General features: G+C 40.5%; 4 protein-coding genes across 4 annotated transcripts; 2 read left to right on the forward strand and 2 right to left on the reverse strand.

Moving 5' to 3' along the window:
* Window positions 1–308: 308 nt before the first annotated feature.
* On the forward strand, window positions 309–12,273 carry sympk (symplekin). The gene is made up of 27 exons (XM_040149220.1): window positions 309–484; window positions 819–950; window positions 1,732–1,797; window positions 2,113–2,166; window positions 2,338–2,411; window positions 2,519–2,645; window positions 2,774–3,023; window positions 3,131–3,301; window positions 3,535–3,774; window positions 4,075–4,226; window positions 4,322–4,472; window positions 4,959–5,181; window positions 5,264–5,414; window positions 5,537–5,772; window positions 5,973–6,054; window positions 6,138–6,251; window positions 6,366–6,513; window positions 7,657–7,817; window positions 8,569–8,677; window positions 8,832–8,932; window positions 9,132–9,222; window positions 9,529–9,630; window positions 10,187–10,374; window positions 10,583–10,759; window positions 10,854–10,943; window positions 11,100–11,279; window positions 11,889–12,273. Exons 2-27 carry the CDS (start codon window positions 888–890, stop codon window positions 12,054–12,056), a joined length of 3,669 nt encoding a protein of 1,222 aa, XP_040005154.1. The 5' UTR covers window positions 309–484; window positions 819–887; the 3' UTR covers window positions 12,057–12,273.
* A 756-nt stretch (window positions 12,274–13,029) lies between these two features.
* zgc:136439 (uncharacterized protein LOC678627 homolog) lies at window positions 13,030–16,568 on the forward strand. The gene is made up of 8 exons (XM_040149178.1): window positions 13,030–13,411; window positions 14,085–14,174; window positions 14,482–14,561; window positions 14,679–14,794; window positions 15,018–15,115; window positions 15,945–16,013; window positions 16,111–16,169; window positions 16,345–16,568. The coding sequence occupies exons 1-8, from the start codon at window positions 13,220–13,222 to the stop codon at window positions 16,463–16,465; spliced, it is 825 nt and encodes a 274-aa protein (XP_040005112.1). The 5' UTR covers window positions 13,030–13,219; the 3' UTR covers window positions 16,466–16,568.
* asnsd1 (asparagine synthetase domain containing 1) lies at window positions 16,039–20,909 on the reverse strand. Its single transcript, XM_040149177.1, has 3 exons — window positions 19,486–20,909; window positions 19,007–19,188; window positions 16,039–16,961 (listed from the first exon to the last, which is right to left on the reverse strand). The coding sequence occupies exons 1-3, from the start codon at window positions 20,890–20,892 to the stop codon at window positions 16,715–16,717; spliced, it is 1,836 nt and encodes a 611-aa protein (XP_040005111.1). The 5' UTR covers window positions 20,893–20,909; the 3' UTR covers window positions 16,039–16,714.
* On the reverse strand, window positions 20,844–21,821 carry LOC120801868 (ASNSD1 upstream open reading frame protein-like). Its single transcript, XM_040149179.1, has 4 exons — window positions 21,634–21,821; window positions 21,324–21,377; window positions 21,112–21,187; window positions 20,844–20,953 (listed from the first exon to the last, which is right to left on the reverse strand). The coding sequence occupies exons 1-4, from the start codon at window positions 21,706–21,708 to the stop codon at window positions 20,913–20,915; spliced, it is 246 nt and encodes an 81-aa protein (XP_040005113.1). The 5' UTR covers window positions 21,709–21,821; the 3' UTR covers window positions 20,844–20,912.
* Between the last annotated feature and the right edge of the window lie 3,723 nt (window positions 21,822–25,544).

Consider the following 25,544-nt stretch of genomic DNA (forward strand, 5'->3'; position numbering starts at 1 on the left):
GATGTAATTTTCTCATTATTAAAATTAGTTTTTATTAAGGACTTCCAAATCAACCCTGAATTTATTTTCTCTCCAGTCCACTTAATTGTGTTTTATCATCTAGAGAATTTTTCAAAACCCCTAAAGCACCTTTTTGAATCAGAGACTGTTAGAAACTGAAGACTTTCTTATGATACATATTTTTAAATAATAACAAAAATATCCCTAAAAAAATATACTGTAGGCTAAATTTTTTTCTGTAATCGCAGGCAGGTGCTCGATGTCTCCAGCAGGTGGCTGCAGCCTCTGTGCTGTGCGGTCACCAACAGTAGAAGAAGAGCAGCAGCGCTTTTTGAATTAAACATGGCCGCTTCCTTTATGGGCGAGAAGAGTGGATTTAGTCCTCATTGACCACGTTAAAACTTCTACATGAATACGTTTGTCACATTAGCCGCATTCAGTTGTTGTTGTTGTTGTTACGACGAAGCATCGAGTCTGTTTAGCTGTAAGTAGCTATGACATGTCTGTTAGTATAATGTCACAACAGCTCGCAGGGTTAGCATTGCGGTTAGCATGGTGCTAGTGCGCTGACTAGTTAGCTGAGAGCAAAGTGTTGTTGATTGTGATACTTAGCGTCAAAGCCTTGTTATTTCCAGCGTTATAACTAGTAACTTTTACTGTTAAGTAGGGTAGAAATATCTTGCAGTTGTGTCTAATGTCATTATCAGTAACGTGTATCACGTCAACTCAAACCTCACACTTGCTAACAAACCGAGCGCCATTGTAATAAAACTTGGAGGGTTGTGATATTAATAACATCCGCAATTATATGTTAACAGAGGTCCCAGTGTTTAGTAGCATTTTTGAAGACCATGGTATCTACAAAGTGAGGGAAGCAGAGCACCATTATGGAGCTTTCTACAGAGGAGGGGGAAACCTCCCATGCCATCGATATGACCACCAGTGAAAAGGTAATGTTATGCTACGTTGTATGGATGAGTAGATCTGGGATTTATTTTGACATATTAGAGATGTTTAGTAATGAGACTAGATATTGGCCTGTATAGGGATGGATCAATATACAAAGTACAAAATATTTAGGTCCCCCTAGGGGGTTCAGGTGGAGTGTATATTCCCTGCAACATGTTCTGAGCCAGTTTTTTTGTTTGTTTGTTAATTAAATATTGTATAAAAGCACAAATAGTAAATATTGATATAACAGTATTGAATCAGTCAACAATATTGTAATCAGGAGCTGTGTCAGCATCAAATAGGACTGCTACTGGTTACACTCAGTTTCTGTGGTCTCCTTCATTCTGCTGATGCCTTGAGCCAGAACATTTTAGTTACAAAAACTTGCTTTAAACATTTTGTTTTCTGCGTACATTTGGACCTGTCGTTCTTACCTTGTAGGTTTGTTTCACAAAACTGTGTCCATTATGAAATAGTGTGAAAGTTTAAGTTATTTAAAGGTCAGTAGACTGTACATTTAATCCATGAAAATGGACAATTTCTACATTTGTAAATATGTTTGGTCTTAGTGTTGAGCAGCTAAACAGGCCACAAAGAGCAAAACAAGTGAGGAAATGAAATGGGGGGGAAAGTGAGCTCTTACACTTTATACATAAACAATAACAGAATCAGTGTGATTTGGGTTAGATGACACCAGGCCTTTCTTTTCATGTAGTGACAAAATATATGCCCATATAAAGACATTCATTTCAGTTCATTAGGTTTTCTTTGCACTTCCAGGTGGTGGATCTCCTGAATCAGGCTGCTCTGATACCCACAGATGAAAAGCTAAATGTGCTCAAACAGGTTTGTAGTCTGATCTCTTTAAATCGGGTTTTCACTGCTGTGAGATTCAAAAAGAAGTATTAATAAAAAGCCGTTTCATAATCACGATGTCAAGACTTAATGTCACATCTGTGTGAAATGATTGTTTTTTTCCCTAAATATACACACAATGTTTTCCATGAATAAAAAATACTTCACATTGCAATGTATTTTAATCCGTTCTCGGGCATCCCTGTTCTGTGCCCCTGTGTGTTATGGGATATGATCCACATACTCAACTGTATAGAGGAGGAAGTATATATAAAGCAATACTGAATCAGTGATTTTCATTTTCAGGTCCAAGAGCTTATCATCAACAAGGATCCCTCTCTTCTTGACAATTTCTTGGATGTAAGTAAACTTGTATGCAGCTTTCTTAATTAACTATCTTATTTGGCAAGTAACATACAGGTAATGCATAAGCCATATTCAATTTAAAATGCACTGTGCAGTTGACTTATATCAAGCCGGTAAATTCAAATTTTGATTCATAACTCTGCCACTGGTCTTTTCATCCTGTAGGAGATGATTGCTTTTCAGACTGATAAGTCTATCGAAGTGAGAAAGTTTGTCATTGGCTTCATAGAGGAAGCCTGGTGAGTTATTAGACAAGTTCACTAGTCCCACGGTTGTAAATTTTAGCTTCGAGAGAGAACAAGTGTTGCAGCTTTCTCAATCTTTTACTGTTTAATGTATTTTCCAGTAAAAGGGACAATGAACTCCTCCTCAGACTGATCGCCAACCTGAACATGTTGCTGAAGGATGAAAGTGTGAATGTGGTGAAGAAAGCCATCCTCACACTCACCCAGCTGTACAAAGTTTCTCTGCAGGTTAATACAGTAACTCAAGCCTAATTTATGAAATGCTCAAATTTATATATATACGAAAAAATCAGGTTAGTATTACCACTATCTGCTGTCTATTCACACCCCTTGCTCTTCTGTCTCTTTCCCGCCAGTGGTTGGTGCGCTCCAAAGCAGTATCGGACATGCAGGAGGCATGCTGGGATTTGGTCACACAGATGAAAGGGGATGTTCTGGCCTTGCTTGACTCTGAAAATGACGGTGTACGCACTCATGCCATCAAGTTCACAGAATCACTAATTATCACTCTGTCACCACGGACATCAGACTCCGACGTCCCCAAGCGACAGGAGGGTGACATCAGCCTGGATAAAGTTCCCAAAGATCACTCGTACATTCGATATGGTACAGATATTAGAATCCTGTCGTGAGGAACAAATATATCACCAGGTTTTTTAGTCTAGTCTATTAAAGCGCATCTTTGTCCTAACGTCAGTCTCAATTCTCATCAGATGTCTTGTGTGAGGAGGGAAAGTCTGCACTGGAGAAGCTGCTGAAGTTCATGGTCCACCCAGCCATTTCCAGCATCAACCTCACCACAGCACTGGGCTCCCTGGCCACTATTGCCCGTCAGAGGCCTATGTTCATGTCAGAGGTTGTGCAGGCATATGAGACACTGCATGGTAAGTTCTTCTGAGCCAGTGTTGTGTAATGTACACAAGCACAAAACACCATTTTAAATGTTGTGTCAGCCTGACATTGCTTTAAAAAAAAAAAAAAACTGATAAATTGAGATTTTTTTTGTCTGTGTCTTTTATAGGGCAAATCTTCGTGCTCAATATATAATTTCACTCACATATTAATATATTAAATGACAATAATTTATTTTCTATCTGTGTGTGTTTGACCCTTTTAGCAAACCTGCCGCCCACTCTGGCCAAATCTCAGGTCAGCAGTGTGCGAAAGAATCTGAAGCTGCACCTGGTGGCAGTCCTCAAGCATCCCTGCAGCCTGGAGTTCCAGGGTCAAATCAGCACTCTGCTGCTGGACCTGGGAATGCCCCAGAGTGAAATAACCCGCTCTACACCTGCAGTGCGTGAGCAGCGCAAACGGCCTCGCCATGAACAATACACAGAAGGAAAAAAGGTCAAGATGGGTGAGTACCGATCACAGAGTCCCAGACACTGTGATTGTTGTAATTAGACTGTGTTTGCTAAACATGCGGAAGTACAGAAATTAATTTTCATAAGTTTTGAGTTTTCTCCAAAAATACTGTAGCTCTGTCGCATTATGCATACAGCTATCCACTTCTGTGGTTTTTAGACACTTGCCTCCTTGCACATTCTCTCATTTGCTGCTTCGAAGAGTACAGTTTATCTGTTGAGTCAGTGTGACATATCTATCAGGATGACTCTGCTGGAGCAGTATTTGTGACATTTGCTCCCCCTGAGTTCAGAACCGACCCTGATTGAGGATGATGAGGACAAAGAGGAGCCTGCCCCTCTAACTACCCCTAAACCAGCTGCTGTTCCAGTTGCACAGTCTGCAATTGACCTCACAGCTGAGTTCCTGCACCCGCTGCTGTCTCCTGAGAATGTAGCCAACCTGGTGAGCAGTGGTTGCCTTTTATTTTCCTGTTTGTTCCTCTCACTTAAAGCCCAACTGTGTGACAGTTCAGCTTACATCTCTGTGTCCTTGTTTAGGTGCTTATCAGCATGGTGTATCTGCCTGATGTCATGCCAGCATCCTTCCAGGCCACATACACACCTGTTGAGTCAGCAGGCACTGATGCCCAAATTAAACATCTGGCCAGGCTGATGGCCACGCAGATGACTGCAGCTGGGATTGGTCCAGGTTGGTAACAAGTGCATGAGGGTTTGTTTTGGTTTGTTTGGTTTTTGTTTTTTTGTTTTTTCCATAAGTGTTTTTAATTTCTGTTTAAAAAAAATAAAAATAAAATCAAGCTACACTGGTATATTTGCTAGTCAGTTAGAGCTGCAACTAACAATTGAAACTAACAATTATCTTGCATTATTAATTAATGTGTCAGTTATTTGCATGTATTTTTTTTAATTGTAGTTATTTATGATTGCTGGTCAATTTTACTGTTCAAAATCACCGTCAACTTTGTGAAAATTGTAAAATGTCCTGCCCCATTACATAAAGTATATGTGTCGCAACTCTCAACCAAGTTTGAAGGAATCTTGCCAAAAATCTATAAAAGTACTGCATACATGTGAATAAGGAATGTCGGCCATAATATCATCATCAGATATGTATTATTTATTCTTAATATTGGTATCTGCAACACACATTTATTGTATTTACTGTATGTCTTAGGACTTGAGCAGTGCAAAGCCCGAGAGGACGACGCAGGCAAAGAGGAAGATAATGAGGAGGACTTTGGAGCTAAAGACCTGCTCATCAAGCGCAAAGTTCCAGCCATGATGGTGGGCCAAGCGATCTCTGTGGTCGGAGGTTACGCAGAAAAGGTTCCAACCACTGAGGCTCCCACCGCAGTCAAGAGGCTTCCTGAACCCATCCTTCCTACTGCACAAACCAAGTGAGTTCTGGCAGAAGTATTGTAAGCTGCACCTTTAGCATAAGTCACACTTATTACCCTATATGATTTTGTTCTTTTACAGAATGACAGGGGCGAGTGGGAGGAAAAAAGTGTTTCGGTTGTCAGATGTTGTCCAGCCTTTACCAGACACCCAGATTGAGAAGTTAACCTCCAGAGCAGTCAAACGCATCCTGCTTTCAGAAAAGGCGATTGCTCAAAGTGGCATGTCCCATGTAAGTACTCAACCAACGCTAAACTTTTCACTGTCTTATAAAGATTGAGAAGCACTTGAGGCTTGTTAAGCTCAGAACAAGGGCCTGTTTTATAAGGTAACGATGCTAAATCTGTGCGGCAGGTCCGAGTGAAGCTCCTCTCGAGGCTTGTGACGCAGTTTGAAGGGATGATGAAAGAAGACGTGCTGGAATTTATCCTAGATGACATCAGGACAAGGAGTGACCTGGCATTTTCTCTCCTCTACCAAGAGTACAACACTTACCTCAGCCAGCTGCCCTCCGGGCTGTTGGACAGCTATGACCACTGTCTCTTCACACTGCTGTCCGGCCTGCAGGAGAAACCAGAGCAGAGGGATGGGTGAGGAAATATAGTCATCATTCCCAAATGGTTGCACTTTTTTCACTAGCTCTTATTTAAACAGATGGATAGACGTGGTTTACTGGTTATGTCTTCTGTAACGACTGAAAATGGTAAAACACTGTTTATTTACTGATACTGTGATCAAATTATTTCCCTAAACTGACTCACATTTTGTTTTCACATTCTTCCGCTTTTAGACTTTTCACCAAACTGGTTCTGGAGGCTCCAATTATAACAGAATCAGCTTTGGAAGTAATAAGACGTTACTGTGAGGATGAGGTAAATGAAAGGATAAAGACACAGCTTCTTGTATAGTGTTAGATCCTAACATGTCCACTCAGCTGTTGTAACCTTTCTTTCAGTCCCGGGTGTATTTGGGCATGACGACTCTGAAGGAGCTTATCATCAAACGGCCCTCGAGGCAGTTTCAATATCTGCACGTACTTCTGGATCTCAGCTCGCATGAAAAAGAGAAGGTGATAATATTTCTTGTCCATATTCTGTTAATGTGCAGCTCACGCCTTCACAGTTTGCTAAACTGTTTTTTTGAGTAGTTGTTATATTTTTCATTGACTGTGTTGTATTTTCAGGTGCGGACCACTGCCTTGGCTTTTTTGAAGCGTATGTATGAGAAAGACCAGCTCAGGGACTACATAGAGAAGTTTGCCCTGAACTACATGCAGCTTCTGGTCCACCCCAACCCTCCATCTCTGCTCTTTGGGGCTGACAAAGACACAGGTTAGGGATACATGTCGATAATTTCAATATGATAATGATGTCTTGTTTTTTGTTTTTGTTTTTTGTTTTTGTTTTTTTTTTCCTTCCCACAAATGCTAAAAGTACCAAGTAGTAGCTGTAACACACTAAGCAACTTGAGTGAAGATGTGTTGAGACTGTTCGTTTTTTTTTGGGGATCGTAGTAGTTATTCCCACAGCAAGAACACCTTTTTATAAAGGACTAAAACAATAAACTGAGTTTATTAAAGTCACCATGTGGTTCAGTTGCAGTTTTGCTGGACAAAAGCAACTTTACAATTAGCATATATTTTCATTCGGGATTGTCTTCTTTTGAAAGGCCCTGCCTGTTCTCACTTTTTTAGATGTAAAGATGAGTCACCTGTTGTCATGACCAATGTCCAGTGGTGTCGGACCCCAGTGCAAGTGTTTATGGGTCCTGCTTACTGCAATATGGGCACACAATCAAGCAAACATATACACACACACACACACAGTTTTTTTTTTTTTTTTTTAGACTGAAGTTTCATGAAGTTTGTAGATCAGGCTTTTACAACACAATGTCTTGTGCACAAGGACATAAACAGTATTTTTTAAAATGAAATACTGTGAATAAGAAACTATAGGGCTCAATTTTTTTTTTTTTTCATGAGGTGTTGTGCAAAGGTCGGTGTGTGAGTTTTCAGTGGCACAGGTATAGTCAGGATTCAAACAGGACAATCACAGGATTTCAACTTAGTAAATTTGATTTTGAGGTAGGTTATTAAAAAAAATTATCCATGAGAAACTTATTTTATCTTATTTGAAGATATATAAACTGTTATGGTAGCATGTATAAGACTGCAAATGCCACCACTTGTGGATGTTGCAGCCACACCATAATTTACTCAGAGAGGAGGGACCCTGTGACAGACCCATGCACAGGCCCTGTCAGTTCACTGGCCCCAGTGCAGCTGCACTGCTTATGTTTATGCCACTGCTAATATCATTTCAACTAGAATCAGTGTTGTGGAGGGAAGGAAAAGCCCTTTTCATTCAATTTCCCAGCCGAAATTTTCCCTGCCAGCCAAATAATGATAAACAAGCAACTTCCCTATTCTCAGTCCACTCCTGTAACCTCACGGTGTTGTGTGTTTGTTGAGACAGAAGTGGCTGCCCCCTGGACTGAAGAGACAGTGAGACAGTGTCTGTTCCTCTACCTGTCCCTGCTTCCTCTAAATCACCGCCTGGTCCATGAGCTTGCTTCTGTCTACACTGAGGCCATCGCTGACATCAAGCGCAGCGTGCTTCGAGCAATAGAGCAGCCTGTAAGTCACTTCTCACTCTGTTATTCGTGCTCAATTTTTTTTGTTTCTTGTATAGAACTGAGTTTGAAATTAGTTGTTGTGTTACACCTTGGAGACAGTCTGGTTTGAGACACTTAAGTCAGTTCATCAGTATTTGTGAACATGAACAACTCTCTCCAACAAACTAGGAAAAAACAGAAACAAGGTTTGAGTTCCTATCAAGCACGTTTAAAGCTGTTTAGACGAGAACAGTGATGTTTACACTCAGGTGACTCAAGTAATTGTGTTAAGATAAAAACCAAAAGCAGAAATTAACCCCAAAACACAAGGTTCTGTGGTTATAAGGAGAGGGATGGATTCATCTGATACCCAGCAGTTATACTTGCCTGGAAAGCCAAGCATGACTAAACAAAGTGAGGGCAAAGTCTGGACTACACATCTGTTTCTTCATGTGTTTTGAACTGGTTTGACCGTAAGATAAATTAGAGAAAAAAGTACATGGTGCAACCTCCGTGTTTCAAACTAAAGAACACAAAATGAAGTTAAATAAACACAGTTGTGCCATACCTGTAATGTCATGTCATTACTTGCAGTGTAAAAACTGTAGTTTCATGGTTTTGAGAGAGCTGTTAGTGTTCATATAAAGTTGATTGAAGTCTTCTTCCAAAGGAAGAAACTACATTTCACAAAAATGGGCTTCAGTTAATAAATGCATCTCCTGAGCTGTGTTCATTTTGAATAGTACTGACAAGTTTTCTCAACATTGTTGTAGATCCGTGGAATGGGGATGAACTCTCCCGAGCTGCTGCTTCTGGTTGAAAACTGTCCTAAAGGAGCAGAGACTTTAGTCACTCGCTGCCTGCACATTTTGACAGATAAAGGTAAAAGGCCAATGCACAAGAATATAGCAAAAAATGTAGCGCTTTTGAACGAATTCACATTGAAATTGGTGCAACACCTAGTCCTGATGCACAATAGAGGAAGTCAAATGAGAGGTGTTTGTGTGAAAAATAAGTCTTTCTTTCCGCCGCTCAGTGCCTCCATCTCCAGAGCTGGTGGAGAGAGTGCGAGACCTTTACCACAAACGAGTGCCAGATGTTCGTTTCCTAATCCCTGTCATAAATGGCCTAGAAAAGGTAATGTTCTGAAACTCATCCCAATGGTGTAGTAAAGGTAGGCGAACACAGTATGTGTGATTTACTAGAGAGTGATTTGGAACAAGTTATACTTCTGTAATATGTTTATCACACTGCATCTCAGCCGTCTTGCTCCCACATGATCATGCTACATTTACTCCTGGATTTCATTTTCCGTTTTGGTTGTTTTTCTCATAAGAGTGAAGTTATCCAGGCTCTCCCCAAGCTGATCAAACTCAACCCGATTGTAGTCAAGGAGGTGTTCAACCGTCTGTTGGGAACTCAGCACAGTAAGAGTCATTTGTCTTTCACTTGAGGACGTCTTGCTACCTTCCTTCCTAAGGTTTTCTTTTTTTTTTTTTTTTTTAAACATTAAGAACCCGCTACATTTACACATTTTATCAAGATCTTATATTGGATTAAAGTCTCATTCTAGCTAGAAGATTTTTTTTTTTAATGTAATAACATATATTACAGTTCTCTTAAAGTATTCTCTTTTCCTCGTGTTTCTTATTACATTCATGGTCAGCTTCTGTGGAACATTCTCTCAGGTGAAGGTCACCGATGTATTCAGACTGGTTTATGTTGTCTTGTAGGTGAGGGAAGTTCATCGGTGTCCCCTCTCACCCCTGGAGACCTGCTCATTGCCTTACACAACATAGACTCAACCAAATGTGATATGAAGTCCATCATAAAAGGTCTGTGTTCACTGATTATGCCTTCAATTCAAAACCCTAGAACTGACAGTTTATTCAATACGTCTGTTAAACTTTTTTTTTCTTTACATTCACATTAAAAGTCTGGTCCTATGTAGCTATTGAAGGGTGTAGTTCCATCACTGCCAGGTGTTAGTTGGGTTCCAGCAACAACCACCAAAGGGACCTTGGAATAAGCTTAATAAGCAGTAAGTAGATGTTGAGATACATCGATCAACCACAACATTAAAACCGGATACTGGTTTTAATGTGGTGGTCGATCGGTGTACGCTGGTCATAGACAGACAGGTAAGTGGTGACATCCGTTCCACTGTTCAGTATAGAATAAAATGAATAAGATGGTTTTCAGTTCCTCTCAAATGGATCATTATCACACACTGTAAAATGGATTTGGCCCTACAGTATGATCAGGTAAATGACATTATGCTTGGCCAAGCACAGACAATCTTTCAGTTATGATCAGCGGTCCATCGATCAGTGCATACGGTGTGTACCACTGCTGGCAGTAAACAATACGCTGTTTGTGTCTTTACTGCAGCTACCAACCTGTGCTTTGGGGAGAAGAACGTGTACACCTCTGAGGTTTTGGCAGTGGTGATGCAGCAGCTGATGGAGCACAGCCCCCTCCCCATGCTGCTCATGCGTACCGTCATCCAGTCCCTCACCATGTATCCCCGATTGGGCGGCTTTGTCATGAACATCCTCTCCCGCCTCATTGTGAAGCAGGTCAGCACCAAACTCCAGACAGAATTTTTTTTTAATGACATTTCTACAAACTGATCCAATAGATAAGAATTTTACCAAACCAATATTAGACTGGACAAACAGAGAAACTCAGGAATTAAGTTGTAGTTTTGTAGTTCCACAAAATAAATATTGATCATTATTATCACCATTTATGCTGTGTAACACCGATTGTATTGCTCCTCTGTAGGTGTGGAAGTACCCTAAGGTTTGGGAGGGATTTGTGAAGTGCTGCCAAAGGACAAAGCCTCAGTCGTACAGCGTGCTCCTACAGCTACCACCCGCCCAACTGACGAGCGTGTTTGAACGCTGCCCAGAGATGAGAGAGCCTCTTCTACATCATGTCCACTCCTTCACCCCTCATCAGGTCACAAGTTTACTGAACCTCATTCACAGTCCAAAATTCTATTTCTCTTGGGATTTACTTATTTACCAACTGCCTCTGTTTTTATGTGTAACAGCAAGCTCACATACCTGCCTCTATCATGGCAGTCCTGGAAGCAAATAAAAAATCAGAGCCGAAAGCTGTGGATCCTGTCGTGGAGAAAGAGGTAATAGATAAAGATGCTGCACACACTTTTCTGTGACAACTCTCACCTAATGGCTCATATAAAGGAATTTATTATGGTCCACTTTTTTGGGACAAAAACGAGGCATTTGTCCATGTATTGGTTCATAATTCTGTCCCCCTCCTTTTTATCATTAAGATTGAACCACTCACTGCTCCAGCTGCCTCAGTTTCAAAAGAGGCTCCCACTGCCACACTGATAGAACCAGAGATGCCAGTCCAGCACGACCCAGCCATCACAAACGATGAAGAAGAACCAATGGAGCAAGAACAGTCCGATCCAGTGATACAGGAGGAAAGTGTTAACACTGATTCCCAGGTAAAATTAAGTGACTTGGAATCATATTAAATTGACCAATTAGACCTATACACATGTTAAGTGTGCATGGCCCTGTAGTAATTAAACCTCTAAAAACATGATCTTGATAGTGCAGCGTATCGTCTTTTCGCCTAGAATGAACCACCAAAGCCATGTATCCACTGGTCGCAGAAATCTGGAAGAGTATGAAAATTAGTTAAGATAAAACGTCTAAAGGTCTGTTTTTAAACATATAAGGGTTTTAAAACATGATATAATTCAGAATAAGGACCACCAAATTTGTAGGGGTTGCAAAAAATAAGGTTACACGCATTTCAATTTGAAAAGTACCTCCATTTTTGGATTTATTTGCACTATAATCACCAGGGAAACTGTATTTAACTATCTATATAGTCTGTATGGCTCAGAAAGTTAGGAATTTGTTGTTGTTGTTGTGTTGTTTTTTTGTTGTGTGTGTTTTTTGGGGGTTTTTTTGTTTGTTTTTTAAATCAAGGTTGTTGGGTTTTTTTTATTACAATACACAGTTGAATTTGAATTTTATTAAAACTGGAACTAAAAAGTTTTGCTGACTCCTGTAGATACCCTGGTAAGTTCTTTGCTTCTCCTCAGGTGGAGTTGGCAAGAACAAGTGAAACACTATCACCTCAACCAGGACCAGATGAGGAACCAATGGAGGCATCTCAACCTGAACCTTCAGATCTCCAGGAGCCAGAAAAAGAATCTGAAGTTGACGTCACCAGACCTGAGGCTGGAAGCAGCAGTGAAGAGGTAGAATGACTGCTCAAGACACATGCACTCAAAATAAATGAAAAATTCTGTCCCCTGTAAATGGTCAACAGTTTTTTCAGGATACTTGTCAAGAAAAATCTTTTTTTTTTTTGTATTTGTAGAAAAGAGGTTTTGAGGAAATAAGTACAAGTTAAATTTGTGTATGAAAGCATTCCATATGCCCTTATGTCATGACAAGTTGGCAAATAAATCAACAAAACACTGGTTTTCTGTCTGCTTCAAATGTTTGTTTTTTTTGTACCCCTACTGCCTTATGGTTCAGAATGAATCTACCAGTTGCATATTAAAGATCATGGAAAACAACCTTTGGGTTGAAAGACGGTGTGTCATCAGTATGTATGCAGCATGTTAAATCTTGAAAGAAAGTGTCAACAATTTTTAAAAAAGGTGCAAGAACACCTAGTGGACACCCTGCTGATATGGATATATGTGTATTAGTTTGCAGCAAAAGCAAAATGTGTATAATTAAATAAAGAAAAAGTTGTGAGAGATGGCTAATGAAACTATACTGTACAACTGGGTTCTGTTCCAAAGGGTTCCAGGTATTGTTTGCTGGCTTTGGATACAAATGGCTTTCTTGATGAGAACTATGCCATACAATACAAGTTTGAAAAATGCAAAACGGGCCGTTTTGCTTAGTTGTGTAGTCAGTTTGGTGATAACTTCTCACTTGTAAGTGTATGTATTTTATTTTTATAGTTTATGGCTATAAAGTTAAGTGGCACAATAAGTTTGCACGTGCAAAGACACACATTTATTTTCTTCCACAACAGCCGGCCTACCCCTGATAATATGCCTGAACACCATCATATAGATCTTTTGATATAAATCATTGTCATCACCGGTTCCTTTATTATCTAACCAAAATGTTAACCTACGCTTGTTTTCCTGTGAAATGACCGGAAGAAGTACTACTTTTATTTTGTAAATCTCAACTGGAAGCGCTTTAAACCCGAAGCTAGTCTCGCGTAACCAGGATTCTGACTTTTGGTTAGACGGCTGACCTCGCGAGAGGAGTCCAAAACCTGCGCCGTGCGATGTTTCCCAACTCCTTTACCGCCCCGCGCCAGAAACTTCCAACCGTGATATCGTAGCCAAGCCACCACGTACCCCCCGGATAACAACCGCGCGGCGCTTCCTGTTCAGTGCAAATGAAAGCTGTGATTCTCGCCGCCGGTTACGGAACCAGGCTCCAGAGGGATGTGGTGGCCGACAGCAGCGGGCGGTTCGCTCACCTGGCTGGCACTGCTAAGCCGCTGCTGCCGGTGGGAGGCTGTGCCTTGATATCCCACTGGGTCCATGCCCTGAGCGCCTGTGGCGCCGTGGACTGCATTTATGTTGTCGTAAGTAGTTACCACAGTGTAGTCAGCGGAGGGATCGCCTAGGTTAAGTTCGTTTACTCAAGTATTGTTTTCAATACATTTGAGGTACTTGTACCTTACTTAAATACTTTCATTTTGTGATACTTTATACCTAACTATATAATATTATATACCAATACATTTCAGTGGGGAAACAATGTACTTTTGACTCCACTAACGCTACAGTTCTGATTCATAATACATTTAAAAGTACTACTTTCTAATAGCTTTGCATAGTAAGAGTTTACATACAAAACATATGCTCGCATTTTAAAATATGGTGCATTATTAAAATGAAACTTCCAAACAGTACATTCAAGTTAAAATTAGCTGCATGACATTATTGTATCAATAATAATAATCCAACAATGTATATAAAAACATGACACTGAAAGATGCCAACGGCATCAATGAGTGGTCTTATGATATTCTAAGTAAATTCTGCATATACTTGTGTTTCAAACTAGGATCAGACCAGTGTGTGTGTGTGTGTGTGTGTGTTTTTTTAAGGCCATTACAGATATTTTTTGCATTAAGGGCCAGGGCTGATGTGTGTAATTGAGTGCGCCTGGTTTTCAGGTATAACTCTGACCTGAGCATAAATGATCCGTTCTGTGCCTCCGCTTATGTCTTTCAACTGTTGTCCTCTCCCCAGACTAATGCTCTTTACCATGCTGCATTTGAAGAGTGGGCTGCACATTTCACAAATGTCAAGATTCTCAGCGACCAGACAAGAAGCAATGATGTAAATTCAGTTTTCCCATTATTGTTTTCACAGTCATCACTACCTTTGTAGCATGTTTTGGACCTTAGAAAAGGAGACTTTTCATACCATCCACTGACTTAATAAGCTCAAGTCTCAAGTCTCATAGTGGCAGACATGTTCCATGCTTAGGTGTCTTTGAAAATACATTTCTTGATTGGCTTTCTTTAGATCAGAAAGGGTCAAATTTTATATATATATATATATATATATATATATATATTTTTTTTTTTTTTTTTTTTTTTTTTTAAAGAATAAACCTTCAAAGCTCATGTTCTCATTCCACCAGGAGCGTCTTGGTGCTATGGCCTGCCTGCAGCTTGCAGTAAAGCACTTCAAGATTGAAGACCACGTGGTAGTTATCGGAGGGTACGTTTTTAAACTCAACAGTGTCAATAGTACCATGCAGAGGCAAGTCTTATTAGCTATGAAATCTAGCCCTGTTCCCTGACAAACTGATGCAACTGTCTCTCCAATCCTAAACAGTGATACCCTCTTCAAAGAAGATTTCAGCTTCAGTAAAGTTAAAGAGAGGTTTTCTGACCGGCAAGCACACTATGAGGACAGCTGTCTAGTGCTCTCGTACCAGTGCAAAGACGAAGGTGGGGTTTACAGCATTTGCAGAGCTAAGTGAAGCTGATGAGCTGCTTCGGAACCAGACATTTTGATTCTGACATGACTAGCCACTGAGCAGATTCAGTGGAGATGTTTGGGCTCAAATGTAATCCTATAAAAGCTTTTAGGGAAGTGGGTGAATCTCATCTTAGAATGTCCATCTTGGCTTTGCCTCATGCTCACAGTCAGTTCTATATTGTGTCTGTACAGAAACCCATAAGTACGGGATACTGGAAGTAGACAGTGATCTTCATGTCCTCTGTATGAAGGAGAAACCTCTTCCTTCTGAGACAAGGTCAAGGAGAGCAGTAAGTTTACCATAAACACTAACCAAGGTCTACCAGTGATAAAAGAATATTTACGATGGCAAATGACCCTGTAGAAAAAGAGAGTACAAAAAGGACCCAACTGAAATCTTTACTTAGTCTTGAGAGAAATGACGTTATGCCATAAGAGCTGCCAGCCAGGTTCTCTACAGTGCAGTTAATGGTACCAGGACAGTCGTGCAACTGTTGTTGTTTTGGCAGTGTAAGCCAGCACTTTGGATTTGAAATGAAACAATGATTAGGAAGTTAAAGTGCGGACACTCGGCTTTAGTTTGAGCACTTTTACAGCAACATCAGATGAGCAGTGTGGGAACTGTAGGCCTTTCTATTCAGTCATTCCATTTCACTAGAATAAAGTTATATTTAATCTCAGGTAGCAAATCATTTGCCATTCAATGACTGGCTAATGTTTGCGACACATGAACATCAGCATACACTTGGTATCCTTCCTAATGGTACTCTGCCAGAACTGCCATCTTCCTTTCTCGCTGTTTTCAGAGGTACTGTATTTTGCCTCCACTCTGATCTTCAGCAAGTGAAATACGAAGTATCGGTTGAGTGAGGTTAGGTGATTTACTTGGCTAGTCAAGAACATTCAACTCACCACATAAAAACTCTTATGTTGCCTTGATAGTTAAGGATCATTGCCCAGCTACATTGTCCTAAAACTGGTGTGATCATTGCCATATATTTATTGATATATGAAGGTTATTGGTATTTTTATGTAAAGCCTGACTTGTACTATGCATGTATTCATTTTTGAAGACATTATCAAGCAGCAACCAGCTAATAAACTCCATTTGTGTTTCAGTGTCCTTGTTTCTATATGTTATCGAAGAAAAGCCTTCCTCTGTTGGATACCTTCCTCGAGGAGAAGAAGGTAGGTTTAATCATCAAAAGTCCAACATGTGACGTGAGAAAAAGAGGGAGTTGTGTGTTTTAATTTCTCTACTATGCACACCTTTATATTTCCATAGGAAGCTCCTATTGAAGAGAAGGATGCCCCAGGAAACTTTGTGTCTTGGCTCATTCCAAGGTAATTTCTGATGGATCCTTTAGAATCAGGAATATGAGTTTTACTCAGCAAAGTTATCCCAATCATTTAGAAATCCTGCTTTGTGGGATAGATTTAAAAGGTGTATTAGCTTCCCATTTGTAAGTGTATTTCTCAGTAAATCATGTTTGTTTGGTTTTTTTTCTTCTTCTTTCAGGAAGCCAGTATACGTTCATCAGATTTCTGGGCGTTTTGATGTTGGAAACTTGCCTTCTTACATTGAATGTGACGTTTACTTCAGAGAAAAACTTCAAGATGTCAATTCTTACATGGTTTAGAGGAAACAAATGGATAAAAACAACATATTTATTATGCCATGTTAAAAAAAATTTATCCACAGCAAACACCGAAAGAAAAAAAAAAGAAAAGGAAAAAAAAAAATCACCTTAAATTTGAAATCATGACCAAGAATCTGTAACAATAAATCAAGAACTGTGGCTGTAAATATTAATTTTATAATGTAATTTTAGAATAACTATTTTCTATTAAAATTATTTGAATACTATTCATTAAAACCAATGATTTTTCTATCCAGTGAGGAGTCTTGTGCATTTGTCAGAAGCCTTTTCATGGCTTTCCTCCATCTTTGCGATGCGGGAGCCAAACTGCATGGCTCTCTTTGGCAGGACTGCTGATTGGCCGAGGCCCAGCTGTTTCGCTGTCAGTCTCAGGAGTAGTTTCTCCCCGACACCTCGAGGAAGTAACAGGTCTGCCTTTACCCAAACAGGTAGAGAATTCAAGTAGCTCACCACGTCCTCGTCCAAGTAGGGAAATCTGCAGATGCAAGAGTGTTATTTGTCAGATTTTATACTCCGAATTATGGGGGTGAATGGAATTTTATCTGTGGTGCTCATAGCATTGACATTTCTGATTTAAAGAAAAAATCGACGACAAGAAAAATTTGCTTAAACAGTTTGACTGTTCTTCCAGATATTCCACACAACACAGTAGGTAATTTGTATACACACCATTTCTTTGCAGTTCAACCTTTTCAATTGTGGCTGATGAGACCCCTGCTTAGGGCGAAGGTGGGTGGAAATGTCCTAAGAATTATACGAGGTCATGCCTTGTACCATTAAAGGACCAGTGTGTAGGATTTAGTGACATCTAGCGATGATGTTTCAGATTGCAACTAGCTGAATACCCCCCCCCCCTTTCCAAGCGTGTAGGAGAACCTATAGTGGCCTTCAGGTAACCTAAAAACACGAAAGGCCCAGTGTTTGGTTTGTCTGTTCTGGGCTACTGTAGAAACATGGCGATGCAACACGGCAGGCTCCGTGGAAGCGGACCCGCTTCCTATGTAGATATGAAGGGCTCATTCTAAGCTAACGAAACAGGATTCTTAGTTTCAGGGGATTGTACGCTGGTGAAAATACGGATCGGTCATTTGAATAGTAATATAGGTGTAGCCCACCCAGACCTGAAATAAGGTCTGTTCACACAAAATAAGTGAAAATACCTGTATGACTGAACCATGAGTGTACAGAGCTTATAAATACATACTGCTCATCTGACTTGCATATAAACTAATATCAAAAGATGTAATCACAGTAACTGTTAGCTTATACCTGTTACCTTCAGAGGACGAAGGTTGATTTCTTCAGTATAAACAATGAAACTTGACGCTATGTTCTGTGCCCCGTTATTCTTAAATTTCAATATTTATCACATGTTGAAGCATATCTCATACCTATTTAAGATTATATTTGTTGGAGTGTGTTTACTGAACTTTTTTTTCAGCATTGCTCTTTTTGCTTGCTGGCTAAATGGAATGGCTTCCTGGAAACACTAAATGGAAGAGCCTTTGTTAATATAATTATTTGCACCTGTGTCTCTGCTGCTATGGCAAGTCAAAATGATTAGAATCTGAGTTGAACAGAGCCATCATTGATGTTAGTAAGACCTGTGCATTTCCTACTATGACAAGTCAAAATATCCGCTGTTACCACCTCGTAATGGAGACCGAATATCCTTTCATATCATGTCCCAGAGAAACTCATGAAAACACAGAAAAAAGGTAAATACTTCACAAAGAGGGGATTTAACCTGCGTATTTGCTGGCCAAAAAGTTGCTAAACCACTCAGAACTGTAATTAGCCAGTGTGTCGGTTTGAGCAGTACCCTCCCTGTCGTAAGCCCAGGTTTTGGATTCAGCTTCCACTTTTTATTTTTCTAATACAAACCATTTATACTGTGAGACTTGTTTTATTTTCCAATTGTAAAAATACATATCAAATATTGAGGCTGAAATAATCAAATAAAAGGTACACTGTGGAGTCGACAGTTGACCACCAGTGGCGCTAAGGAGCAATGTTTTGTTTTGGGTTTGTTTTTGGAAAGGGGTCCGTGTTTTGTTTGTATCAGGCATGAAGGCACTGGTGGTGTTTCTTACATCTTAACCACTGGTTTCACACTACTCTGATTTACAGTGGGTGGCAGTAACAAAGAAATGAAGCGGTGCGCCAGCAAAGATGGTAAAGAAGCAAACTGCAGGCTAGCACACACTGATGCATGACTTAAAATACTTTTTAAAAGTCCGCTTTGCAAATGTTTTACGAGGAGAAAAATGCACTCCATACATTGTTAGTCCTCAAGGATACACACACGATGTTTTTGGTGAGAAACAATGACTGGCTTCATTTAAAGAAAACTCCACAGGGCACCATTAATGGTAATGTAAAAATACTAATTTTGGTTTTTAAAAAAATGAAATACCTTTTGAATTTTATAACTGTTGCACAGACAAAATATGCAATTTCGAGACATCAATTTGGCTGTGATAACTTGAAAATGGTATTTGAAACAGGTTCCCCACCTACCTAGCCTCCTTCCCATGGTCCCCTATAACTCTGTCGTCTCTGCCTAAATTCCTTGAGGAGATCCTGCCCAGCTCCATGGCTAGTTCCCCGATCAATCCCTCATGTCCAGACATCTTAAATCGGACTCTGTGTCTGGAGTAACCTGCTAGCTGCTCATCTGCTCCAATTCCTGTCAAAATGACCTGCAAGACAGAAACTTTATTGAAAAGCAGATCAAGAAGAATTGTGAAACATCTATTATTTACAATTATTATTTGTTTACTGTAAGAGAAAATGCATTTTTGATTTATTGTTTTAACAACAATTATATCCCCTTCCCTTTAATTGCCAAACATTTTATCCCTCCGCATTCACACTACTGTAAAAGCCCAGGTGACAGCTACATCAAATCTCATGCATAGGTTCAAAGTCAAACAAGAGCTCAGGACCCTTTGTTCCTGGCAAAGTGGAAAGTCCAAAGAATGATGACTGTACTTTACCTTTGCTGATGATGTGAAAGGCCTCCGGTCGTTGTCCTCCATGACGAACCCCGTCCCTCTTGCTGCAAACCACACAGCACACCCAATGCTGTCATCAAGCACTGTGTCCAGTGGATGCACCAAATGACAAATGCGCCCCTGTCGCATTTTCTGCAGCTCTTCCTGCGTTACATTGATTTCAACAAAATTCCATCTTCTCTCAGGATTCAGGTGTTTTAATTCCTTGAGACCTGCTTTTCCAGTAATTCTGTCCGGAACATCAAAGGGGCTGAATGTTGGGGAACCAGCTCCAACAGTCTTAGAATCTGTGGGCTTATTTTTGTGCTTTTTGGGATTCTTTGCAGATTCTTTCTGCTTCTTTGGCTCCTGTAGTTTAAATGCTACATTGAGAAGGTCTATTGGTTCATGAGCAGGGACGTGACGGTCGGCCAAAACAGCGAGAATCATAGAATCGATACCTCCTGAGAAAAGTATGCCAACACTAGCATGGTCATTATTAGGTGCACTGTCTTGCACCTCAAAAGGCAGAGACTGGACACGTCGCCTTACTGCCTCACTCAGAACATCAATGAGATAGTTCACCTCATCATTTTTCTCTTGGCTAGCAAGCAGCTGCTCCAGATCTTTGACAGATGAGTGGGGGTTTGGATGAGACTCTGTCTCATTTAATGCCTTCGGGATGGACATATTAAGAGGGCACACGGGTGAGCTGAGTACTAGTCCTGATTGGTTCATCACAGCCGTGCAGCCGCTGGGAACAAACCCCAATATAGCTTCCATGCAAGTAAAGATGGCATCCTTTCCTGCATATGCCCAAGGATAAACCTCAAACGTCACAGTGCCGGCTTCTGTCACTGCCTTCAGGTCAATCCTGTACACACCAACTGCTGGGACTTCTTGCCAAGTAAACTGATCTCCTCCAGAAGCGTGAGCTGCCACAGAAGTCAGGGTCAAAACCTCTGCATCAAATTTCCAGAGCAAACTCCTCCTGCCAAAGAAGTCTCTGCCAAACCAGAGGTAGTCTCCAGCCTTTTGGTAGTAAACAAACCCCCATGGTCCCCTCATACTGGACAGGACAGACAGAATCTCTGAAGGGCTGCCGCAGGTCGACAGCCACTGAGAGACAACAGCAGTGTCGTTTTCCACTGGCATCACTGGCAGACCTCCGAAAATCTCCCCATTCCACAAAAGGACATTTCCAGTGTTGTCTTGAAGTGGCTGAGGGGTAAGAAGACCTCTCATGTGAAGAATGTGGGCAGAGAATAAACACCGATAGCAAGGATTTCTGCCTGTAACCGTTAGATCCTGGCTTGAGTCGGGCCCTCTTCTCTTCAAATGTTCATAAACTGTTTTGTCCCACCCGAAGTGAGTGGATGACAGACTCAACTGACAAAAGATGCCGCACATTGTCTTGGTGAAGATCAGTCTTACATATCCTGCAGTTTCTTTTTCATATTATCCAGTTCCTCTGGAGACAGAAAATTTAATCTGTTACTTTCATCTGCTAATGATGCTAGATGATCAATATCTATGTGCACCCTAAATTATTAAGTAGTAAGACAGAAACCAGTTAGTTTATCTATTACAATGATGTGCATTCACTCAAGTTTACAGCTCTAAACTTACTTTTGCATGAACCCAGTGTCTGACCTCTGTCTGCCAGGAAGAATATGTTGCTGTTCCTCTGTTGGATGTAAACTTTCTGGGGGGGTTACATACAAAATGTACAGGATATATGCAAAGATACACATGTTGCGTGAAAAAAATCAGAATGTAAAAACAACAATTTTCTTTAGAGGTGCGTCTTAAAACACGGGAAAAACGTTTAACACCCTCACCCTGTTCTTCTTCAGATTGGAGAGCTCGTCCAATACTACTTTCTGCTCCTTGATCTGGAAGTTAGAAACGCGAATTATTTCACGGACTTATGATGAAATGAAATTACTTCGGGCCACAAAGAGTTGACGGGAGCATAATTGCTGGCAGCTTACAGAGCGCCGGGATTCCGTATATTTGTACACGCACGTAAATGCAAATATGACCCCCCCCAACAGGGTTGTAATGTCATCCATGAATTCAGCTCTAATACTTTACACGATTACCAGCTCATGCATTAGCCACCAGCTAGGTGTTTATGGCCTACGATACCTTTTTGTTCAGTTCCTCCTTAAGTGCAGACTGCCCTTCAAAGTTATCGTCGTTGTCCCGACTTTTAGAAGACATTTTAGTCAAAAAGGTTGGTTTGCTTTACATTAAAGTCCCTGAGGCTAGTTTACCTCAGTGTAAACACGTTTAGCGCTAGCTTCGATGAAAGCGATTCCGGGTGTGGAGCCCTGTCTAGTCCTAGCTTCACTGCCTCCTGGAGGCGGGAGGTTGATATAATCCATTAGTTTTTATTATAATTGCCTTGAGTTTTTAGGTCTTTGTATAAGCTTTTAGCTTCCTACCTCTCCTGCACAAGCTCGTTTGCTAAAGATTTATGTATGTCTGGTACATTTAGGTGAAAGTGTGTTTGTATATATGTGAGTTTCGTCTCTGTGTATATAATATATTTTTTATAATAATTGTACTTTTTGATGTGAAAAGAAAAAAATGTTTCCAGAAATTTGTAAAGGAATTTGATTTATAGAAGTTTAATTTGGGTGTCTTATTTTATCATCTTTTATCTAATGGTGGTATAGCCAAAGCTAAAAGACTTGCATTTTATGAGTCTTCAAATGTCCCACTTCCTTTACTACCTTTCTGAAACATCACATTGTGATTAGTTCTGTGGAACATTTCAGACAACATCCGCACCTGCAACATATCAGTCAAAACAAGCTCTGCACACTCAGTGACAGCCTTAGATTTGCAAAAACAGCCTCCTTTTCTCATCGTCACAGTTACATACACCGTTTTTCACTTTCAGATCCAGTCAATAAAAGAAACTGTTGTCAGAGCTGTCATCTGGTCAGGCTTGCCTGAGGGCCCAGCCAATTAATCTGTCTGGGTCTAATGAAAATAGACAATTTTTTCCTTTATACAAAGTTATCAGAGCCCAAGGCAACAACATTTATTAATTTATTTCTATAAAACCCTTGATCCTGTACAGGGTGACAATAGGGGAATGAATGCTTTCCCAGAATACACTGGGTGAGAGGCTGGCTACATCGTGGACGGGTCATTTATCACAGGGCTAACACATACAGTATACACAGACAAACACATTCACATCCATATTTACATCTCCACACACGCAGTCCACCAGACCTGCATGACTTTAGACTGAGGTGGAAACACACACAGTCACAGTGAAAACACACAGTATCAAACTCCCAGGACTCTCCACTGTGAGGCAACAGTGCAGGACCACCTAGTGACCATGCTGCCAAATGTTAAGTCTCCAGAAAATAAAACTTGACCGGTGCCTGTGGTGACAAGAGAATCACACGGGAGTTTAGGAACAAAAATCCGGAAAGAGCTGCAGAGATGATGTAATTTGAGTCTGTTCAAAACTCAAGGGTCAATTTAATACAAGTACCTTAAAACTGTACGTAAATCCAGTACTTGAGTAAATGTACTTATTTACTCTCCACCACTGAGACAAAGTACTGGACAAATTTTGACCTAATGATGGAGGATCACCAACATTATTAGGCTACAGTTTATCCTGAGGGGAAATTTCAAGGCAATCCATCCAATAGTTGTCAAGAAATATCAGCTCAAAACCACAACGTTCAACATCATGGTGACGCTAAAGGAAAGTCAGGGGATCCCCAGAGTCAGTTGGACTGATCCTCTGGGGACCATGAATGTCCGTACCACATTTCATGGCAATCCATCCAATAGTTGTTGAGATATTTCAGCCTTTACCAAAGAAAGAATTGTGGCATCCACAGACCCTTGCCACTAGCATGGTTAAAAAGCTAAGCAGAGATGAGAGCATTAATCACTCACTTCCACAATCCAGATTTTCCCAGATGGAATTTGCAGTAATTTAAACTATCAACCTTCCAGGCACAAATGCCCACTGCTGTCTTTCATTATAATCTCTTAGAGTACACATGTGGTATAATTACATTAAAAAGATAATTTTGAGTATCTGAGATTTACTGGCCTGGCAGCAGTCAACAGCCAGTAAAGAAAGACTACCCTGGATGACACAGATGTTGAACTTGCTCCAGCAGTTGGTCAAGCACCGTTCGAACTCGCAGTGGGACAGACAAACACACCTGTTTGAGGTCTCACGTTGGCTTGCTGCCCACATCACTTGCTGCGATGTATTGATCTGAAACAGCTGTCAGATGTTTACTGTTTCATTCCCTGGAATTGAGGGCTGTCATTTTGGGAAAGGCAGCCAGATCGACACAACCAGACACTGACCTTTGATATTTATCGTTCTCTAGTGGACTGAGAGGAGCTGTCAGGTACAAATCAAAGTCTTAGTCCCTGGGCAGCGGTAGATATCGCACAGAAACAATAAGACCACAACACTGTTACGTTCCAAAAATGGGTAAAGGTAATAATAATTGTAATGATTGTTTCTGGTGTTCTTTGGTCACTCAGATGGTTGGTAATCTATCTATGTCCAGTGTCATGAGATCTTGGGAGACCTCAAGAGCCTAGCCTTGAGCTCAGTTTCATTGAAATGCCCGAACCACGGGCATTGTTTTTTAATACCTTTTTGCTCTCCTGTAACAAGGTTTAAGAACTCAGGACAAAAAAAAAAAAAAAACAGAAACCCTGCGTGAAGAATAGACAAACAATCCGATCCAGCCGCAGGTACACCATTCTTTAGGTTACATTCCACCTCTATCCCTTCTTTTGCTGTGGCTTGTGAGTGTCACACATCTTCAGGCCGCAGGAGGCAAGTCATTCTCATATTTTTGTCCTGGAAGTATAAATTTAGCCCACGTAAACACAGCTTGTTATTCCAGAGGCAGGTTGAAAAGAGATCCCCTCAGAGGCAGACATACTTGCAGCTCAAATGGCGGCAAAATGACACAGCAGCTTTCCAACCGCTGATGATGGGTACCTGAGCCTGGCTGACACACTGGCCCACTAATAGTGCGGCTGGTAATCTGTTTGTACCAGCTCAATGTGTGCAGACTTTCAAATGGTTGAAAGCTCTCTGTGATCCTTGAATAGAACACAAAGGGTTTGAAGTGCCTATTGTCATGACTTGGCTCAAAATATGTGCTTATCTCACGTGTTAGCGTCAGTTTTGCTTCCTTATGCGAATGAGATGGCACAGAGGAGGTCTACGTGTTACTCTGGGCCAAAAAGAAAGTATTGAATTTTACATTTTTTTTACATCGACATATGTGAAAATTGTAATAATAAAAAAAATCTGATTTATTAGTAGCCCAGCAGCATTATGTGTTTTCACATACATTCATAGTGCTACATGCTAAAATATAGTAATTATACTGTATGTAGGTAATGACTTGGTTACAGCGCCCACTGAAGTGCTGGTTGGCTGGGAAAGGATCAAATATAAAAGGCTAAATACGGGGGCTGATTAACCTACATGGGGGGTTAATCCGGCCCTGAGATGTGGGCCCCCATTACCCACCCTTTCTCTTGCTCTGTGTGCATTATGGGTGCACTGTATAAGTAGTTTTTGGTAATTTGATGAAGCTGAAATAATAAAGGCCTTGGAGTAAAAAACATATGTTGTGGTTTTAGGAGGGCTTATACGCTGGACTATTTCTTGGCCAGGTGCAGTAACTTCTCCACTGATTGCCCTACAAACCTCATGGCGATGACGTGTCATATTTACCTTTCTTTTTTTTTTGTATGGCCTAAAGAAACAAGACATAATGTGTTAATTAGATGCTGGTTGGTGGATTTTGTTACCTTTGGACTGTTTCCCCCTGTTTCCAGTTTTTATGCTAAGCTAAGCTAACTTTCTCCTGGCTGTAGCTTCACATTTAATGGACAGGCATCTGGTATCAATCTACTCATTTAGCTCGTTTAACAAGAAAGCAAATAAAAATATTTCCCAAAATGTGATCCTGGAGGTTTCGGGCCCCCTGAAGGTTTTGAATCTTAGAATATAGAATATACAATCTATTAAT

This window comes from Xiphias gladius, chromosome 16, assembly GCF_016859285.1.
Source record: "Xiphias gladius isolate SHS-SW01 ecotype Sanya breed wild chromosome 16, ASM1685928v1, whole genome shotgun sequence".
NCBI classification, from domain to species: Eukaryota; Metazoa; Chordata; class Actinopteri; order Istiophoriformes; family Xiphiidae; genus Xiphias; species Xiphias gladius.

What these genes read in the sequence shown, in the direction of transcription:
- LOC120801868 (XM_040149179.1), bottom strand. Translation starts at nt 21,708, where the DNA reads ATGTCTTCTAAAAGTCGGGACAACGACGATAACTTTGAAGGGCAGTCT. An exon ending in CCAATCTGAAGAAGAACAGG is followed by an intron (nt 21,188 to 21,323) that starts GTGAGGGTGTTA and finishes TAACCCCCCCAG; the next exon opens with AAAGTTTACATCCAACAGAG. An exon ending in GACACTGGGTTCATGCAAAA is followed by an intron (nt 20,954 to 21,111) that starts GTAAGTTTAGAG and finishes TTCTGTCTCCAG; the next exon opens with AGGAACTGGATAATATGAAA.
- asnsd1 (XM_040149177.1), bottom strand. Translation starts at nt 20,892, where the DNA reads ATGTGCGGCATCTTTTGTCAGTTGAGTCTGTCATCCACTCACTTCGGG. An exon ending in CTTTCACATCATCAGCAAAG is followed by an intron (nt 19,189 to 19,485) that starts GTAAAGTACAGT and finishes TCTGTCTTGCAG; the next exon opens with GTCATTTTGACAGGAATTGG. An exon ending in GACCATGGGAAGGAGGCTAG is followed by an intron (nt 16,962 to 19,006) that starts GTAGGTGGGGAA and finishes TTGCATCTGCAG; the next exon opens with ATTTCCCTACTTGGACGAGG.
- sympk (XM_040149220.1), top strand. Translation starts at nt 888, where the DNA reads ATGGAGCTTTCTACAGAGGAGGGGGAAACCTCCCATGCCATCGATATG. An exon ending in ATATGACCACCAGTGAAAAG is followed by an intron (nt 951 to 1,731) that starts GTAATGTTATGC and finishes TTGCACTTCCAG; the next exon opens with GTGGTGGATCTCCTGAATCA. An exon ending in TATGAAGTCCATCATAAAAG is followed by an intron (nt 9,631 to 10,186) that starts GTCTGTGTTCAC and finishes TCTTTACTGCAG; the next exon opens with CTACCAACCTGTGCTTTGGG.
- zgc:136439 (XM_040149178.1), top strand. Translation starts at nt 13,220, where the DNA reads ATGAAAGCTGTGATTCTCGCCGCCGGTTACGGAACCAGGCTCCAGAGG. An exon ending in ACCAGACAAGAAGCAATGAT is followed by an intron (nt 14,175 to 14,481) that starts GTAAATTCAGTT and finishes TCATTCCACCAG; the next exon opens with GAGCGTCTTGGTGCTATGGC. An exon ending in CCTTCCTCGAGGAGAAGAAG is followed by an intron (nt 16,014 to 16,110) that starts GTAGGTTTAATC and finishes ATATTTCCATAG; the next exon opens with GAAGCTCCTATTGAAGAGAA.